The 18,833-nt window shown below is 50.5% G+C and overlaps 6 protein-coding genes across 6 annotated transcripts; 4 read left to right on the top strand and 2 right to left on the bottom strand.

The window, feature by feature from the left end:
• Nucleotides 1-1,157: 1,157 nt before the first annotated feature.
• On the bottom strand, nt 1,158-2,597 carry PSV08DRAFT_217986 (ICE2-domain-containing protein; the record flags this gene model as incomplete). Its single annotated transcript, XM_014217217.1, has 3 exons — nt 1,158-1,778; nt 1,831-2,019; nt 2,076-2,597. 3 exons carry the CDS (start codon nt 2,595-2,597, stop codon nt 1,158-1,160), a joined length of 1,332 nt encoding a protein of 443 aa, XP_014072692.1.
• A 700-nt stretch (nt 2,598-3,297) lies between these two features.
• Nucleotides 3,298-6,531, top strand: PSV08DRAFT_197246 (metal-dependent protein hydrolase). Its single transcript, XM_066092009.1, has 6 exons — nt 3,298-4,486; nt 4,574-4,605; nt 4,781-4,932; nt 4,984-5,162; nt 5,406-5,583; nt 5,685-6,531. The coding sequence occupies exons 1-6, from the start codon at nt 3,426-3,428 to the stop codon at nt 6,135-6,137; spliced, it is 2,055 nt and encodes a 684-aa protein (XP_065949599.1). The 5' UTR covers nt 3,298-3,425; the 3' UTR covers nt 6,138-6,531.
• A 1,634-nt stretch (nt 6,532-8,165) lies between these two features.
• PSV08DRAFT_386268 (P-loop containing nucleoside triphosphate hydrolase protein) lies at nt 8,166-9,302 on the top strand. Its single transcript, XM_014217220.2, has one exon. It carries the CDS (start codon nt 8,254-8,256, stop codon nt 9,193-9,195), a length of 942 nt encoding a protein of 313 aa, XP_014072695.1. The 5' UTR covers nt 8,166-8,253; the 3' UTR covers nt 9,196-9,302.
• A 1,033-nt stretch (nt 9,303-10,335) lies between these two features.
• Nucleotides 10,336-11,502, top strand: PSV08DRAFT_197242 (class I glutamine amidotransferase-like protein; the record flags this gene model as incomplete). The annotated part of the gene is made up of 3 exons (XM_014217222.1): nt 10,336-10,359; nt 10,414-10,444; nt 10,521-11,502. 3 exons carry the CDS (start codon nt 10,336-10,338, stop codon nt 11,297-11,299), a joined length of 834 nt encoding a protein of 277 aa, XP_014072697.1. The 3' UTR covers nt 11,300-11,502.
• A 111-nt stretch (nt 11,503-11,613) lies between these two features.
• On the top strand, nt 11,614-12,345 carry PSV08DRAFT_348685 (uncharacterized protein; the record flags this gene model as incomplete). The annotated part of the gene is made up of 1 exon (XM_014217204.1): nt 11,614-12,345. One exon carries the CDS (start codon nt 11,614-11,616, stop codon nt 12,343-12,345), a length of 732 nt encoding a protein of 243 aa, XP_014072679.1.
• Nucleotides 12,346-12,971: 626 nt separating this feature from the next.
• Nucleotides 12,972-14,022, bottom strand: PSV08DRAFT_217973 (uncharacterized protein). The gene is made up of 3 exons (XM_014217223.1): nt 13,916-14,022; nt 13,729-13,864; nt 12,972-13,670 (listed from the first exon to the last, which is right to left on the bottom strand). The coding sequence occupies exons 1-3, from the start codon at nt 14,009-14,011 to the stop codon at nt 12,994-12,996; spliced, it is 909 nt and encodes a 302-aa protein (XP_014072698.1). The 5' UTR covers nt 14,012-14,022; the 3' UTR covers nt 12,972-12,993.
• Between the last annotated feature and the right edge of the window lie 4,811 nt (nt 14,023-18,833).

Below are 18,833 nucleotides of genomic sequence, written 5' to 3'. Positions count from 1 at the left end.
AAGGGCAGGGCAAAGGTGGATCCTTGGAGGGGGGAAAGAGAGAGAGAGAGATGGGTGGTTCGTACGAGGAGGCGCGTCGTCGCGTGCGGGGTGGAGGGAGGGGGCAGGTTTGGAAGAAGAGAGATGAGGAAATGCAATAGAGGGAGGGGGTTGTTCTTTTTTTTTATTGGGATAATGATAGAAGATAAGAAGGAGGAGGACGATAGCTTGGCTTTCTCTCCAACTACATCGCACGGTTAACATGCAGCAAAGGAAAGAGAATAAAGATACCCAATTGCGATGTACCATTCTCTCCTCTCTCCCCCTCATCTTTCTAAAGCAAAACAAAAACAAAAACACCGAAATGCATGCTACCTACGCACCTACCTCCCACACACACTCTCTCTCTCCCTCTCCCTCTCTGTCTCCCTCTCTCCGCAGTACTATACAAAAAAATCACCCCTGCAGTACACAAGCAACATCCACCAAGCCATTGCCATCGTTCCCTGAAAAAAAAACAGATGAAGTAGAAAGATGAACAAGGCAATAATACAAACGAAGAAAGAAAGGGAGAAAGAAAAAAAAGGACGATTCCCAACTTACGATCCAAATTTGGGGTATCTGAAAAAAAAAACCAATGCTACGCTAAAGTGTATGGATAAGTAAACCCAACAAAGATGAGAGAAGAAGAAGAAGAAGAAGAAGAAGGAGAAAAAAAATAGAAGAGACGAAGATGAAGATGAAGGAAACGAAGAAAGAAAGAAAGAAAGAAAGAAAAAGATCCACCACATCCACCACCACAGAGTCCAAAGAAAGAAGTGTGGGTGAATCAGCTTCTTCCTTTTCCTTTCGCTCTCTGCCTCTCCAAAACGAATCCCACCCCCGAACGACCCATTGCCAATTGCCCCCCAGCATGGCTTCAACTCTCCAGCATGTCCCCCCCTGCTTACTTTCCCTCCTTTTTTTTTAAAAAAAAAAACACCATCCGCGTAGCTTGTCTCCCTTCGTCGTCTAAAACTTTCCTCAGAACCTCCCCCTCTCTATTTCCTCCTCCAATCCTGCGCATCTCCCCCGTCTTTCCTCCCCCTCCCCCTCCTCGCCGCAGTAAGTAAAACCCCGATAAAAGACACAACCCCTTCCCCCCACCTCATATGATGCCCCCCCCCCCCCCCCCCAATCTAGTCAACCTTCCAGTGACTTGTCAACCTTCCATCATCATCCGCATTCGAAATCTTCAGCTCAATCGCATAAAGACCCATGGTGATGCCGAGATTGATCCAGCGCCAAAAATTGCCGCCGGCGTCACCACCCTGATTCGTCCACCACTCGCCCGTCACCGCACTGCCGTCACCGCCGTTTCCACTAGCAAAGTGCTGCATGAGCAGACTCGTGTACACGGCAATGATGATGCTGGGGCTGAACCACGTCAGGAAACCAAGAATCTTGGACGTTTCGTCGTCGTCATCCAGGCTGGGCTCTTGCGATAGTGCTCGTGCCCCGCTTTCTCGGATCGCAGGTATGATGCGAGCTGCGGCATACATGACAAACACGCGATAGGCCAGGGAGATGATGACTGAGGGTGTAATGGTCATGATGGCACCGACCATGAGGTTGAAGCCGGTATGGGCAATGGTGGGGAGGGAACCAAGGGCATGGAGAAGCGTCGTATACGAAGCCATGATAATCGGTGGGAGTGGAGGCAGAGCGGGCTCGGATGTGAGGTTGGATTCACTCACGGAGCCCGGAGATGGCTGGTAGTCGGTAAAGATTTGGTAGATGCAGAGAGTGACATAGGCAAACTTGGGGGGGAGATTAGCATGAAACGAGATTTTCAAAGAGGCCAGCACTCACCAAAAGCGAGGATTCAACCGGGTTTCCTCGTGCGCTGACAATACCCCAGCCACCGAGGTAGCTGGCAGTCGTAATAGCAACGCCAATCAAAATAGCGTCCACATTGCTAATCTCGGGAAAGGTGGTGATGCGCCACAAAAAGTAGACAGAGGTCGAGATGATGGAGGCCGAGGTGATGAGAAGGCCAATCTGCAGGCATTCATGTTAGCAAGGCCCAGTACAATGCTGTGAAAAAAAATTCTTACCATCCAGCTGTCGCCGCGCTCCCGGTTCACCACCCATCGTGTAATCTGCCCTGCGGCCTGAATAACCAACAGACTGCAGAAGCCCTCGGCTACCTGGAACACAGGCGTGCTGTACCTCAGCGTCTTGTCCCAGGCACCAATCGAGAAACTCTCCAGCAGACCTTCAGCGCCAAATATCCATTCGTGCACACTCTCAAAGTCGGCACGCTTGCCGCCCAAGGTACGCTCGACCCAGCCCGAGTTATTGGCATCGATGGAAAACTTGTTGAGGCTCCAGATCAACAGCGTGGGTATGGCCAGCCATTGCGCCCAAGCGACGACGTTGCACAGGAACCAGCGGAAGCGAGAGGTGTTTGGCGTGGCCAAGCGGAGGATCGAGTAGAGGAAGTAGTAGGCGCTGAGAGACAGGGAAAAGGCCAGACCGCATGTCCGGCCGCCAATGTCAAAGGCGAGGGGGATGGTGAATATGATGGCGCCGAGAAAGGTAGTGGACGAGACTACTCTCGTTGCTGTAGACCACATGTGCGGATGCCGTCGTCGCCAAGCTCGTGCAGCGACGAGCCCGGCGGGTGGCGTGGGCGACGGCGGTCAAGGGGATCAAGCCTGGCGGCGCAGCAGTCGCGCAGGGCCACGGGGAGAAGCTCAAGGGATCAGGCGTGGTCGAGGTTGGGCGGGCGGCGGGTTGGCCTGATGGTGACTATCGACTATCTTCACGTGTCAATTTCGCTAAGTGCTCGAGCTTTGCGGGCGGCTGATGCTGACTGGCCGTCACACAGACAAGAGAAGGCAACCCTCGCCAGAGAACCAGGGGAGCCGACGGAGGCACTTGGATGTGGATCTGTGCGAGCGAGCGAGCGAACAGGCGAGGCGCTGGGCGTTGTAGTATGTACGGGTATGTGTGTATGTAGTGATGGGATTGTTGCGTGCTCGCGTGCGCAATCTTGGAATCACGCCAGGGTGACCAAGGCACGGCACGAGTTTAGGCGGTGCCGTGTGTGTTTTTGTTTCTAGCCCCTTCTCTCGCTGCCGGCGGTCAGTCTCGCTGCCGACGTCTGTCTTGTGTCTGTTGTGGTTGTTGTTGCGCACAGCTTTTTTTGATGCCGACATGGGTTTGCTGGGTCCAGCCTGGCACCCCACTAGTGCCCGGAGAGAAGAAAAGTGCCAAGCCTGTGCCCGCTGCGGGACCACCCATCTCACCCTATGCCTGTCACCAAAAGTCTCTACCCGCGACCACCACAGCTCATCAATTGCTTGAACCGATTCTATTGTAAATCCAATACAACTGCTACAAGAGCTCGCATTATATATCGCCCACCAAAACAACCCCAACACGCTCTATACACCCGAACAATGGCTTCCGAAAACCCCACCAAGAGACTCAAGACCGATGCGCCCTTGATCGGAACGCACAATGGCCACTTCCACGCCGACGAAGCCCTCGCCGTGTCCATGCTGCAGCTGCTCCCTGCCTACCGCGACTCGCAGCTTGTCCGCACCCGCGACCCTGCCGTTCTGGCCGAGTGCCACACGGTGGTAGACGTGGGCGGCGAGTACGACGACAACAGCAGGCGCTACGACCACCACCAGCGTGGCTTTGACGTCGTCTTCCCCGGCCACAAGACCAAGCTGTCCTCTGCGGGGCTCGTGTACATGCACTTTGGCAAGGACATCATCACTGCCGTCACCGGACTGCAGGGCCCTGACCGCGACCTGCTTTACGAGAAAATCTACACCGACTTCATCGAGGCCTTTGACGCCAATGACAATGGCATCAACGTCATTGCCCCCACGGACCTTGAGAAGGCGGGGCTCGCGAAGAAGTTTGAGGACCGCGGGTTCAGCATTGCCAGTGTGGTGAACCGCTACAACTATGGCCCCAAGTCGCCCCTCTCGGACGAGGCCAAGACGCCCGAGGCCAAGCAGGCCGAGGAGGACAGCCGCTTCATGACGGCCTCTCGCTTTGTCGGCGAGCAGTTCCGCTACGAGCTCGTTGACCGCGCCGAGTCGTGGCTCCCTGCCCGCCACCAGGTCAAGCAAGCCTATGACAGCCGCCTCAAGTACGATGCGCAGGGACGCATCTTGGTGCTTCCTGAAGGCATGCCCTGGGCCGATCACCTGTACATGCTGGAGAAGGAGACGCCACAGCCCGAGGGTGTTGCTCCTCAGGTTCTCTATGTGCTCTTCCCTGAAGACAAGCCAGAGGGCAAGTGGCGCATTCGTGCGGTGAGCAAGGAGAACGGCGGCTTCGAGAACCGCAAGGACCTTCCAGACGCATGGAAGGGCGTCCGGGACGAGCAATTGGACCAGGTATCAGGTATCCCTGGCTGCGTCTTCGTCCACGCCGCCGGCTTCATCGGAGGCAACAAGACGTTTGACGGTGCCTTGGCAATGGCACAGAAGGCGCTGGAGCTGTAAGAGGTGGCGGCATGCGGGGCTGGATTGAGGGGCTGGATTGAGGGGTTTGGATAAGCAGCGATAGTTGCTTCTACTTTGCATAGCATCGTCTGGCGTTTTGGGCTACATATCAAAAGTTATGATACCAACCATGTAGATAGAACAGCATGGTAGATAGGATTACGAAAATGTCGTGATTGCACCATCGTCGATGGTGAGTATATGCCCTTGTACCTGCTGCACACGGCTTGTCGCGTGATGACTCGGACTGGGAATTGCGAGGCTGTATGTCTGCTTCTAATCCTTCCAAGCGCCAGGAACCCCACGCCCTGCGTCGCACTCTCCCGACGGCTTCGACCAACGACAGGCGTGTGATTGGCTGGAGGACGTCATCCGGAGAGAGTCGGGCTGGATTGGCCACAGAGGCACACGACTCAGCCGGCCCATTGCTAGCGGCTTTCATGTGATAGGCCCAAATGGGCATGGTGGCGAAGATTCTGCCCATCTGCCGGAGGCTTGCGCGGATAGAAGGGTCTCGGTAACCCCAGTCGCATCTTTTTTAACTCTGGACAAATCATTCTATTATATTGTCTTTGTTTGGCTTGCCAGCGCACCATTTCTCCATCTGTTCACACCGCATCTCACCAAACCCCCGCACCAGTGCAATCTGCAATCCAGTCGAGCGCTCGAGCGGTGAAAAACGTTGAGCACACATCCCGTCCGCCCCCCCGTCGATCGTTTATCGCGCACGGCTTGCTGGTTGGCTTTACCGGGCTTCCTAGACCTTTTCCACCCCTTCACGTCCTCCAGCCCACCATAAACCCACTTGAAGCCCACACCAATCCCATCGCGGCTTATCAATTTTACATCACCAGACCTCGCGCATTTCAAGAATTTGCGCTGTACAGCAGCGCGTATATACACACAGCTACCGAGCTCACCATCGGCACACGACCACACGATGAAGTACTTTCAGCAGACGATTGACTTTGACTACTCGTGGGAGGAGGTCTCGACGAGCAACTGGCGGAAATATGGACCTTGGAACGAGAAGACGCCGCATGTCATCGCTGTCGACACCATCAGTCGCTCAGTAGACCCAGCTACAGGAATTGTAAGTGACTCCTTTCATGTGCCAGAAGCGTAGCAGCTCTCCATCGCGAGGCGGGGCATGTGCGGAAGCGTCAATGAGAACATTCGGCTAACATGCGATAGCTGCGAACTGAACGCCTTATCACTTGCCAACAGTCGACGCCAAAATGGATACAGTCCCTCCTCGGTGGCCAAGACACGTCCATGGTTTATGAAACCTCATATGTCGACCCTGTCGCGAAGAAGCTCACCCTCTGCTCCATGAACATGACCTGGTCCGACCTCCTCAATGTACGCGAAACCTGCATCTACCGGCCCGCCGCTTCATCGCCCGACGCCAAAACCTCCTTTACCCAAAGAGCTGAGATTACGGCGCTCTGCGGTGGCTGGCAGAAGATCAAGAACAGCATCGAGCAGTTTACCGTCGAGCGCTTCCAGCAAAACGCCGCAAAGGGCAAAGAGGGTTTCGAAATGGTCCTCGAGAGGGCGCGCCAGGTCTTCCAAGAGCAGAGGGAGATTCTCAAGCTCCAGCAAGCGCAGCAGGACAGCCAGATTTTGAGACACGCAAAGATTTGAATGCGCGTCAAACAATAGACTCCCTTGGTCAATGCGCCGACTCGCAAGTGCTGCGAATCGATGCGCCACTGTTGACTCACCTCTCGACTCTCTAGTCACCCCCTACCACCAGCATCCAACTGCATCTGTCTAGTTGTAGATTTGCCACTCTCAACTCACTTCACGTCTTTCCTTTATCTACTGTATTTCAGCGTTCATGTTATCTAGACGCAAGGGGGGGTTGAATTATTTTTTAAAAGGTCGATTTAGACTAAAACGGCGTTTTGACACCAAAAGCATTAGGAAGAGAGGCGAAGATACCCTTTCCGTCATGCTTTTGAAGAGAGCATTAGACACCTTGAGCAGTTTTATAAACGATAGATACGGTTCGAATATACAATAGTATCAGAGAAGTTGTCTTTATCTGGATTGAATCGTGAATTTCCTTTCTCCGCATAATATCGTGAAGCTGCAAACAGTTAGTTCTTCATTGTTTGCACATAAGAAGAATCAAGAATGAAGAATGAGGTGGGTGTGCCGAGCGTCATGCCCCCGCCATCCCGACACTCTCTCCATGTTTTTCGCCTCATCCCTGACTCATCCCTGCAATCCCATCTGGAAAATCTTACCCCACACTCGATACACAAATGCGCACGACATGTTCGATAGATTATTTTGTATAGTAATCTCAACATCATCACTACTACCATCGTACTAAGCTTACCTAAACAATCATGGCATCTCACTATGTGCATGACGCTTAGTGGGGGGTCCTGTCCTGTCCCCCACGTGTTCTACATGCTTGAAGCTTCTACTCCGCGGGATGCGCTCAACATGCAATGCTTTACGGTACATATGCACATTGCACGTGAGGCAGGGACGCACTACTACCACGCACGAGTTTCGAATCAAGGATGCGAAGAAAAGAGCTTCTCCCTATCAAGATGGAAAACTAGAGATGCTAGAAAAGCTACCAAGACACTAGCAACAAGAAAAGGGTTGGGAGACTACATGTATTAGACAGCCCACCGTCTTGCTGCAGCACGCCATGCTCAGTCTATTGGAACTAGCACGTTGCGCGAAACTGGAATGAGATTGGGAATTGTACCAGATGACAATTTTTTTCAAAGAAAAAAAGGACGGGGGATGCTGGTTCAAAGGAATGATTGAAATGCAAAAAAAAAAAAAAACGGCGTCTGTATTGTGCGATTGCGAGTTTTTGGTGTTCAGAAGGGAAGGGGGGTTTCCGTCTGACAGGAACATTTGTGCCAAAAATAGAACTCCGATACGCAACATCGAAGAACATGAAGAAAGAAACGAAGACTTGTCACGCCTAACCTCCCCTTCTCCCTTTTTCTTTCGAAAAAGGGGGGGGAAAATCCCCTACCAAGAGAAAGAAAAAAAATGTCCGGGACGCTTGCGCAACAGCACACACGCCTGGCACCCGTGTGATCTCTTCCTGCCTTGGGAGCCGGGGGGTGGGCGCGTGCACCCGCAGCTCATCAAACGACCACCCCTCTGAACCGTGGAATCACGACTGCAATCCACGCTTTTTACGCATATTTGCCGGAAACAGCAGGTTGCGGTGGGGAAGTGTCTCGGATTGTTTGATGTTTGTGTGTATTTGCGCGCCTACAGGACCAGGGGGGTGACGAGGTGGAAAGGAAGCGTCTTTGTGTGGTAGCGAAGGCGCGATCGGTTGGGTCCCTTTTTTTTTCTAGAGGGTTAGTTTTTGCGAAGGGGGGAGACTATTGATTTTGGGACGGTGGAGATTAAAGGGTGGTGAGTTGGCGAGGTTCAGAGAATTACAAAGGAGGAGGAGGAAGAAGAAGAAGAAGGGGGGGGGACTGATTCTGCGGTTCTTGAATTATTGGCTTTCTACGGACTTGGGTGTGGTGTTTTGCAATGTGATGATGTACGTAGAAGTAGTACTATGTAATATGTAACATAGGTTGGTGAATACCTACGTACGTGCGGGGTTTGCTCGGGCCGACTTCGCTGCACCTATGCTAGGCCCATCCAATAACTTCATCTATGGACTATCCAATGGCAAATCTGAATGTGCAAGCGTTAGACGACACTTTTATGAACCAAAAAACGGCATAGTTGGATCAAACTCAAAGTCACGAGCTCAACCATGTCCACCCTTGAGCAAAACATCCGCCAGGCGCTAGAAATCCTCCTACCCCGGATCCAAAAGCAACATGCAGAATCCCCAGACACGCCCATCATCCTCGGTATAACCGGTCTCCAGGGCTCAGGAAAATCAACATGGGCCTCTACGCTCGTAAAACTTTTATCCGAAGAACACGGGCTCTACAGCATCACCGTCTCCCTCGACGACTTCTACAAGACCCACACCGACCTCGTCTCGCGCCGCAACCAAGATCCAGCCAACAAACTATACCTTACGCGCGGCCAACCAGGGACCCATGATGAGCAACTCGCCCAATCCTTTTTCCAGCAACTAAAAGCCTGGAGCACCACTACCACAACAACAACAACAACAATAGACGACAGTCCCAGCACCAAGGCCGCCCTCGCCATCCCCTCCTTCGACAAAAGCCGCTTCAACGGCGAAGGCGACCGCGCCCCCGAATCCTCCTGGCCACGCATCACGCGCAAGCCCGCCGTCGTCATCTTCGAAGGCTGGTGCCTGGGCTTCACGCCCGTGGCCCCCTCTGTAATCGAGCACAAGCACGCCCTCGCGCTCCAAGGTAAACTCGCCGTCAACACGCCCGCACAGCACCAAGTCGCCCACTTGCTCCAAGTAAACGACGCTCTAAAGCGCTACTGCGACGCCTTTATGGGCCCCCACCATTTTGACTTTTTCATCCATATCGATACTGAGCATCTGCCCAATGTCTATACCTGGCGCTTGGAGCAGGAGCATAAGATGATTGCCCGAAAGGGTGAGGGCATGTCGGATGATATGGTCAAGACGTTTATAGATGGGTATATGCCTAGTTATGAGATTTATCTCGACCAGTTGCGCAAGGGCCTTTTTGCTGAGAAAGGGAGGATGGTGAGGGTTGTTTTGGATGAGGGGAGGGGGGTTGAGAGCGTTGAAGTGCTTTAAGGGGGGAGTTTTGATGGAACAAGTGTGTGTGTGTGTGTGTTCTTGAGGGTTTTTTTATCTTTTTATCCATTTGACTTTTGTCTTTTAGATGAAGATGATTTGACGAGTTATTTTTCTTCACTGTTGTTGAGACTTGAAAGTTATACACTCTTGGAAGCTAAAGTCTGGGGATCTAACGATTCCATATATATCTTTTTCCATACATGATGGCGCTTCTCTTCTCATCTTGGCCCCCTACCCTTCCTTCTTGACTCCTTCCTCCAAACAACAAAGTATTCATGAGCCCTTGATGTCCCAAAAACACGTCACCTGCAACTTGCCCACACCAATACATTTGGTATTCCGGCACCGAAACCGCGTATGATCCCGCAAACTATTTAGATCGATACAGCCCTGGCAATACATGCACGGCCATGTTTCTACAAACGCGCAGTTTTGGCGTGCTTGCTTGATACTGTCTCTAGCCTCGGGGTGTTAGAATTGGAGAGCAGTTTTTTTTGGGGTGTGACATTCAGGGGGAGCAAGTGTACATATGTGAAGAAGTGCAGTTTGTGGGGGGGGAGGTTGGGATTTGGTGACAAGAGGGGGAATGTAGCGTGACGTACTTCCAGGATTGAATGTTCGATCGCGTAAGGGTGTGGGATACGGGGTTGTGAGTGTGGCTAGGGGAGGGCATATTTGCGAAATTCTCTTTGTATTTGGATTTGGACATGTTCAAATCGAGGTAGGAAGAAAAGGCGTATGAGGATGCCGCTCCTGTTGCTCTTCTAAATAGAATTCTGCTGTCCACATATAGATTGAGAAACGTATAATTGGTTTCGCTGCTGAGACCCTGGAGCCCAAGAACCCTGAGTGTGATGTTCCAATCGAATGCGTGATATTAGAGGGTCAGGTTCAGTGTTGGGACAGCAGGTGCAAACAAGAGAATGTAGTGGTAACAATGCGATTGCCCATTTTTGCAGAAGGCAAATTCCGTTTGATTCGTTATCTGGATGTTCTCCATTTCTTTCACTTATTTGTGCGCAGTGTGAGTTCAGAGTCAAGGGGAACAATGACATGCGCTCTTTCTCAGCCTCGTTCTAAACGTTGTCCGCAGCGGCCCTAACTACTACACTAAGCGATCAGCACCGCTAGCTCATCATGTCATCTTCTCAGCCACAATCTGTATCGTTGTGAGAAATGACAAAACGGCCTCGGCAAAGTTGACGTTTATATTAGAAATCGCCCCACAAGATCGTAGTGGGGCTGAGTACCTGCGGCTGAAGGCTGTCGTGAAACCAAAGATGTACGCACCTCCACCACAACATTGCTACGTACTTACCAAGCCATGACCACGTTGCACAACCCCCCAACCAACGGCGCAACAGCATCCGCCGTCAAACCACCATTCTTCGATGTCAACGACCCCAAACCAGTTCGCTATGGCGTACTACTCTTCCCAGGCTTCCAGGCACTCGACGTCTTCGGCCCACTCGACGTCTTCAACTCACTCGCCATGCTCTACAGTTTCCCCACGAAACTAACAATGCTTGCCAAAACGTCCGATCCGGTCGAAACCTCGCATCAAAGAGCCGGCAACACCATGTTTTCGCACCCGGAAACGGACGTCTCGCAAAGCATGATTGTGAACCGTACGTTTGCGCAGCAGCTCGAGCTGCAAGACGGGACTGAAGCCGAGGCCATTGACGTTCTGATTGTACCTGGGGGAGTGGGGACCCGTGGCGATATGAGCACCGAGATTGATTTCGTAAAGCGTATTTACCCTAATTTGAAGGCTGTCTTGTGCGTGTGTACTGGGGCGACTATCTTGGCGCGCGCGGGTATCCTGGATGGACGCAGAGCTACTACTAACAAACGCGCGTTTGCGTGGGCAACGAGCACGGGACCGGACGTGAAATGGGTTCCGGAAGCGCGATGGGTTGTAGATGGCAACATTGTGACTGGGTCTGGGATCAGTGCCGGTATCGATGCTACGTATGCTTTCGTGGCGTTGAACTATGGCGAGACGATTGCACAGGAATTGGCTGATTGCGCGGAATATGTGCGCTGGATGGATCAGGATCATGATCCTTTTGCGAAGAGGTGGAAAGCTGGTGCTTCTTGAGGATTTCTGCAGCACCCAAACGATCTTGCGGGTTGGGTATAGAGGAGCTGGCATGTATTCGACAACCTCAAGCGTCTAGTCTGGTGAGTGTTCACAGTTCATCCAGCTGCATTCTATCTTTTGCTATGTTGTTACGTACTACGGTCACCCGCTCTTTCACTTGTATTATAGCAACAAACAATACTCATCTTCACCTTCACTTCGTAGCTTGTCGCCCCATGTGTCGCTCAATTATCACTCACCTACTGACCGCCATTCTACTACTTGTGCTTGTTCTTCTTCTCAACTCAACAAAATTCCCGTCTTTAGCACCTATGTCTGATTTATCCAACCAACAAGATCCTCCACCAGCAACAGACTCCAGGAACGTTAGTCCACTCTTGATGGTGCTCCGACAAGAGCTTGGTCTCAACTGGGGGCTATACAAAGAGTTCCTGACCAGTATCAAAGCCGCCATCCTAGTCGGCGACAATGCCGCCCCACTGATCCATCAGATGGAGCCTTTGGTACAGAATCGAGCTTGTCAAGTTGCTCACCAGGGTGTGCTATTCCTACTGAGAGAGTTGGAGATGAAATGTCGCGCCAAACGTAAGACGACTGCAGTCTTCCATCCACCTCCACTTGACGCAAACCGGCCATATATGCCACCTCCAGCCGCAAACATGCTGCTACATGCATATCCGCCATCAAGAACTTCCGTGAGCAGAGTTGTACGCAGTCGTTCCAGCCAAAATGCTTCAGTGGCCCAGGCACGTCCAGCTCCCGCTACTGCTCGCAACCGAGCTAGGTCCAACGTCGCGACCGCCATTCGAAATCAGCCACATAGCCAGCAAGCTTCACAGTCAACTCCCAGTCACGGCATTGTCATGTTCATTGACCCCAATTTCAAACGAGATGTCCAATATTTCTTTAGCCTCCCTGGCCGTCCCCGAATCGTCGATACCTCATACCACGAGTTCGACTCTGTGCCACACTATGAACCTGGTATCGATGATCTTGCTGTTTGGAAGGATAAGGTGGAGGCAGAGAGAGAGGGTGATATATAGTGGTGTGTTTGGCGACGCTGCGCGGTCAGAAAGGGTATAGGAAGGAGTATGCTTGTAGGCGGCTTAAAGAATCCTAGCGTTTGCCCGACAATCTAGAAAGACCAGATGCACTGGTACCCAACTTTCCATTTCTCTATAATATACTATAAGCTTGCTTCGCTTATGTTGCTGCTGTGCGCCCCTGAGGGTGTTCTGGAAAAATCCCCCATCTCCACTAATGCACTCTCGTCGCTATCCAAGTGCCGCTCGAATTGCCCGTTAAACGTCTGCGTGTGGAAGATGTTCGGTGCAGTGTTCGACTTTTGTGAGCGGTCTGTATCGCCTTGATTCGTTTTTTTACCTCCTCCATTACCAGTGTGGTCATGACTATAACTGCCATAGTCATAGTGTCTCCTTGAGCTTCTGTTCTTTGACGCAAAAGCCAAGGGGTATGCGCGTATAAGCATTTTCCGAAGTGCGGGCATACACGAGCAAAGAATTCCTACGTCCTGTTCTATGCTAGACCAGTAGATGATGGCAGTGAAGTCCCGTGTGGGATTATTGGCACGGTCCAGGTGTACGATGGATTGTAATCGAAGACCGGAGACAACCGTAACACTGTGACATGTGATGAACAGCACGCATTACAACAATGTGGGTTACATTTACTCACAAGGTTCCGACAAAGAACATCAAAGATATGCTGATTTTTCGACGCCACGATAGCTGGAGATGGATAACTTCGTATAGTGGTATAGCCAGCATCCAAGTATCTAGAGCGATGCTGAGAAGCGAGTTCGCCCAATTGAGTGCGCTGAAATTGAGGCAACTCTTTTGATTTTTCACATCCCAGGATAACCAATAGAAACTAGGCGGTTGGCATTGGAGGGCTCCAACGAGGATAAACGCAAGTGTCCAAAGAGCAGTAAAGATAAGAGTGCCGTACAACAGCCTACGAGTAGTAGGCCTTGGAAAGATTCGCAGGAGAAAGAAAAGAATAGAAACCTTGATGAGGCCAACCTGAAGAAAGTACAGGATTGGGAGAAAGTAGGCAGTGCGCCGAAAGGTAGTTATGCTGTTGAATGGTAATGTCCAGATGTCTCTGCCGAGCCCATTGGGAATGAGGATGATGTCCACAAGAACAACAGATGGTATTCCAGTAAGCAATGCAGCTACAATGGCATAGTCGTCCCAGCCAGAGTTGGTACCCGAGAACGATTTGAATACAAGGCGACCGAGCGCGACCGCCGCCGTGACGCTGAACAGTGTGATGTTGAGGACCTTTACTTGGGAGCCGATGTTACTGGCAGGCGCGCCGCACAGGGTTGAAGATATGTTCTTAGCCGCTGGAAGATGGGATTTCAGCTTTACTTCTTAATGGTGTGCATGAGAGATCCCACTCACTTAGGCCTTGCTTTACAGTGCACGTCTGGCGGACACAACCCTCGATCATGCCTTGAAGCTGCGTATTTGTGCATATGCAACTTTTATCCAACCCTGCGCACAAAGACGCCGGTATTAATTTTCCTGTGCATATTTTCTATGGCCGTAAGTCACTGTGGTTTGATGTTCGCGTTTCGGCCATACGTACTGCGCATTCGGGGATTGACGCAACAAGAGCGGGATCTTGTGCGGCCGTCCATGATGCATAGGTTAGAAGCAAAAACAGTACATAGAGTTGCTTCATTTTGTGGCCTTGGTTACAAAAGGCAATGCCAACATTTTAAGGGGTCGGGTGTGCTCGGGGGTCGGGTGTGCCCGAGACTCGTGTGCTGTCTATTGGACTGCTTGGTTTGTACTGGTGGTATACATGGGTAAGTTTCGTTAGCTCAATCTATCAGCCAATCGGATCTAGAATCAGACCATCCGCACTATGATACTACAAGGATTATTAAGAGCAGAGTAAGAGCCGTGCAGCGGGAGCAAAGATAAGAACAAGGATAAAAGCATAGATTCCTACTAGCGTACTTTTAGATCTTAATATCCCTTTAATCAAAACAGTTAAATACGAGCATTGCTTAGGGAGAACTTATAATCAGCGGATAAGAATTCATCAGAATACTCTACCGACAAGAATCGAACTAACGAAATACACCCATGTAGTATACCAGGACATTAAGTTTGCCCTAAGCTTTCCTTAGGTTAGAGGGGGGCCTATTCAAAGCCTGAAGCAAACAATTCAATCGCGACTTCGGCACGCAGCATCGCAAATTCGCGAAAGCTGTTACCACGATGACACGCAGCGTATTCCTTAACATGCCATTTAGCAGAGTTCACAGCCGAATTCGCAAGATATCCCTGCTTGAGCCATGATCAGAACATGCGGAGGCCTCGCAAATTCCATGACTAGTATTACGCCACAATGCAGAAGCTTGCGTTTGACTAGCAAGCGCCACATCCTTAGTTTTCAAGTACAGAGGTGCCTCCCAAAAGTCCTTGCTGACAGGGATCATCTAGATTACTACCGAAATACTACCGAGCTTGATCGGATCTGTCCCGCCGCCCCTCCTTGTACTCATTGCCACTATCAAGTCGAATTATTTCCTTAATATAGAATAGAATACGCTCTATCTAAGCTTGTATTTGGTGTTGAGGTAGCTCCTCCTACTAGTGTAGCCATGCCTTTGTGCTATCTGCTCTATTTTTTAGTGCTCCTTTGCTCGTTATTTTCCTTTTAAGCCATGCCCAAGCTAGCTTAATAGCGTTAAGATTAGGTGAATTACCACACTAAATAAGCTACTCTACTTACTATTATTTATATACTGCACGCTAGGCATAATAAGTATACAAAGGAGCTTTATCTTCTTAAATAATTATACGTGGTCTCCTTTTTTAGCACTTCTTTACAAAGGGTATAAGCTTTAGGAGTAGAACCTTAGTCTAGTAGCGCTACTAATTAATCTTACCTCTACTATTATAAGTTAGCTTACTAGTATCTTTTATAAATCTCTACTAAGGAGATCTACCTAGCTTATTTCTTAATCCTAACCTCTTTATACTTATTGTAAGCTCTTACTACTTGTTACACGGGGTTGGGTGCTAATACTTCTCTGGCTCGGTCCGGGTTAGGGCGAGTAGGAATAGAGACTAGCTCCGTGAGAGTTGTCTGGCGATTCGTAGTGGAAAAGAGTTATGGATGTAACCGAAGGTTTTGACAACGCTAATCTATTCGATAGACTAACATGTAACTATCTTGTGAAGTAAAAGATACTAGTAAGAAAGTACAATTTGAGTTGACCACAACGAGAGTAATAATGAAATCCATCCATCCTTATATCCTCATTGCTTCCAGTCCTGCCATCCCGTCCATCCCATCTTGGCTCCTCTTGGCGGGATGTCTGGGATGGACTGCCATCCCAAGGCTCACTGCCATCCCTGGCTTGGCGGGATGTCTTGTCTTGGCGGGATGGCACATCACGTGACCTCGAGCCCCGCAATGTCCATTACCTTTTGACGTGGACGTCCATAGGCCTTCAGCCATCTCGTCATTTGTCAAGGGGAGAATCCTTCTTGTTACTTGTAACATTATCCCCCCTCTTAGGCGTATCGTCCCGATACCCTAGATTATCGTTTTGCCGTGCCGCGTGTTGAATCGCTGTCTGCATATAAGGTCGGTAGGCCCCGGGCCATTGTAACCGTTCCTTCCTGACTCCAGCCTTCCTAACCATGCCCAAGGTCCCGTCTTCCCGTACCCGCGTTCGCGCTCAAAAGTCGAACGAAGAGCGTTATTCCCGTGCTGATCGTGTAATAGAGCAGGGTAACGAGATGACTTCCTACCGTTGTTCTCGCTGCGAGGAGAAAAACCTTCGTTGTTTCGTGGACACTGCAACTGGCCGTTGCGCTGGTTGTATTTCTGTGAAAGCTGAGTGTAGTTTGTTTGTTTCCGAGGAAGAGTGGGAGCAGGTTCAGCAGGAGCGTGAGCAGAAAGAGTTGGAAGTGGCTCGACTGAAGGCGCAGCGTGCTCAGCTGGATGCTCAACTGTCCCAGCAAGAAGTGGCGCTTCTGGAGGTGAAGTCTCGCGAGCGATTCTTTGCTCGTCGTGATCTTGCTGTTCTCTCGTTTCAGGATCGTGCAAAAGAAAAGGCCGAGGGGAGCTCAGCCCCTGGTACGGACCCTTCATCAACCGGACCATCGCTATCCGGACCCTCGACTGACCCGGGCTGGTTACAGGCTGATTACTCTTCTTATGATCCTTTGTCCCTTGACTTCTTCCTTTCCTACGAGAATCCGATTCTCGTTTCTGCGGGTGTTTCCGATGGTATTCACGTACCAGTGACTTGCAGTTCGTCAGGTTTCCTTCAGGTTCCCAAGTGTTATGGCTTTCGGGCCATCCTTGCCACTTGACCAAGTACTTCCACTGACTACCGATTTTCCGCAGGTCCTTAATTTCCTCGACCTCGTACTCGTCGTCTTCGAGCTCTATATCCGTTGCTAGCTCGGCCTCTGGAGGTGCTGGTTCCAGGAGTTTCTTGTGAAAGACAGGGTGGATTCGCATGCCTTGTGGGAGTTTCAGCTTGTAGTTTACTTTTCCTATTTCCTCTAGGATTTCAAACGGTCCTATTCGGAGGTTGTCCAATTTTCTGCATGGTCGTTTAGTTTTCAGGTTTTGTCGTGACAAGAAAACTTTGTCCCCCTTCTTAAAGGTTGGTCCCTCAATCCTTAGTTTATTCGCTGCTTTGGACGTCGTGAGGTTTCGTTAAGCTATGTTCTTGCTCAATTCTTCGTGCAATTCTCGCATAAGCTTCGCTTTGTCGTCTGCTCCTACCGCGATACTTTCAATATCCTTTGGATCTCGATGAGCGACCGGCTCATATCCATAGTTCGCGTAGTGCGGCGAATGCTTCGTCGTTGCAGATTTCGTACTGTTGTAGGCCAATTGCGCCGTTGGTAGCAACTCTACCCAGTTGTCCTGCAATTTATTGGCGTAGATCCGTAAGTACTGTTCTAATGTCTGGTTCGTGCGTTCCGTCTGGCCATCTGTTTCCGGGTGAAAGCTCGTCGAAAGCTTTTTCTTAACACCTAACTTTGCCAGGAATGTGTTCCAGTATTTAGACGTAAACAGTTTATCGCGATCGGTGATGAATTCTTCAGGTATCCCGTGCTCTGACACTAGTGCTTTAGTGACTTCGTACGCGCACTCTGCTGCCGTAATAGTTTCTTCCGTAGGCACAAATTTCGCTGCCTTAGTCAATCGATCCACGATTACTAGGATTGTGTCGCAAAATCGAGCTGATCCTGGTTCTAACGATCTCGGGAGCTTCACTATGAAGTCCATCGTTACACTTGTCCATGGTCTAGATGGTGGCTGTAAGGGTTGTAACAGGCCGTAGGGCTTATGTCTCTTGGGCTTGTTCTGGTGACATGCCAAACAGTTGCCTAGGATCTCCTGCACCTTCGTACGCATACGTGGTATCGCAAACACCTTAGCTAGTCGTCTAACCATCTCTTCAACTCCTGCATGTCCATATTCCTGGGATTCATGCAGTTCCTGTATGAGACTCGATCTCATGTGTGGAGGTACATATGTTCGGTCCTTCGAAACCATATTTCGGTACTCTCTCTCGTCGCTCAACAGTTCATCGGAGCCTGCTTCGTCGGGCTCGAACTGCCAGCTAGCTGCTCGCTGCCGCCATTCCTGCTGTAGCGTTTCTACCTGCTCGGCCACCTTAGCTACTTTAGCTAGTTCCGGCTGGTTGTACTTTAGACTGCCGTCGGGCATCGTCTTAAGCAAGGCGTCATGTGGTTCCTTATGACCCTCTTCGTGCAAGTCAGACCTTCTACTTAAAGCGTCTGCTGCTCCGTTGAGCGTTCCCGCGCGGTGCGTAATCTTGAAGTCGAACTAAGCAAGCGTCTCAGCCCATCGGACTTGTCGTCGGTTGAGTTTCTTCGTTGTCATAAAACTCGTCAAGTTCTGGTGATCGGTAAAAACCTCGATCTGGTCGGGGAGTCCTAGTAGGTACACCTCCCATTGTTCAAAGGCATCGACTACTCCAAGTAGTTCCTTATCGTGAACGTCGTAGTTGAGTTCTGCTCCTGAGAACTTCCGTGAATGGTAGAACACTGGTCTCCATTTCTTATCTGGGCACTGCTGTGACAATACAGCTCCGAGTGCGTAGTCGGACGCGTCGGTCTCGACTCTGGTTGGTCGTTGAGGGCTGTACATCTCGAGTACTGGCGCCTCCAGGAATTTCTGCCTGAGCTTCTCGAAGGCTTCCTGATGTTCTTGTTCCCACTTGAAACCTATTTCCTTCTTTGTAATCTCCGTAAGGGGTGTTGTGATCCTTGAGTAATCTTTTATGAACTTTCGATAATAGTTCGCAAATCCTAAAAAGGATTGAACATCCTTGACTGTATTGGGTTTTGGCCATTCCTGTACAGTCTGTATCTTCTTTGGGTTCATCTTTACGCCTTCGGTCGAGATGATAAATCCAAGGAATTCCGTTTCCTGAGTGTGAAACTCACATTTTCCGGGTTGAAGGTATAGCTTATACTCTTTAAGCTTCCGTAAC

Source organism: Bipolaris maydis, assembly GCF_028858645.1.
Source record: "Bipolaris maydis strain C4 unplaced genomic scaffold PSV08scaffold_3, whole genome shotgun sequence".
NCBI classification, from domain to species: Eukaryota; Fungi; Ascomycota; class Dothideomycetes; order Pleosporales; family Pleosporaceae; genus Bipolaris; species Bipolaris maydis.
The sequence above is the reverse complement of the archived record's forward strand: the minus strand, read 5'-3'. Positions and strand labels throughout refer to the sequence as shown.

What these genes read in the sequence shown, in the direction of transcription:
- PSV08DRAFT_197246 (XM_066092009.1), top strand. Translation starts at nt 3,426, where the DNA reads ATGGCTTCCGAAAACCCCACCAAGAGACTCAAGACCGATGCGCCCTTG. An exon ending in TTTTGGGCTACATATCAAAA is followed by an intron (nt 4,606 to 4,780) that starts GTTATGATACCA and finishes AATCCTTCCAAG; the next exon opens with CGCCAGGAACCCCACGCCCT. An exon ending in TCCAGTCGAGCGCTCGAGCG is followed by an intron (nt 5,163 to 5,405) that starts GTGAAAAACGTT and finishes ACAGCTACCGAG; the next exon opens with CTCACCATCGGCACACGACC.
- PSV08DRAFT_386268 (XM_014217220.2), top strand. Translation starts at nt 8,254, where the DNA reads ATGTCCACCCTTGAGCAAAACATCCGCCAGGCGCTAGAAATCCTCCTA.
- PSV08DRAFT_217973 (XM_014217223.1), bottom strand. Translation starts at nt 14,011, where the DNA reads ATGAAGCAACTCTATGTACTGTTTTTGCTTCTAACCTATGCATCATGG. An exon ending in CGTCAATCCCCGAATGCGCA is followed by an intron (nt 13,865 to 13,915) that starts GTACGTATGGCC and finishes TTACGGCCATAG; the next exon opens with AAAATATGCACAGGAAAATT. An exon ending in CACTGTAAAGCAAGGCCTAA is followed by an intron (nt 13,671 to 13,728) that starts GTGAGTGGGATC and finishes CCCATCTTCCAG; the next exon opens with CGGCTAAGAACATATCTTCA.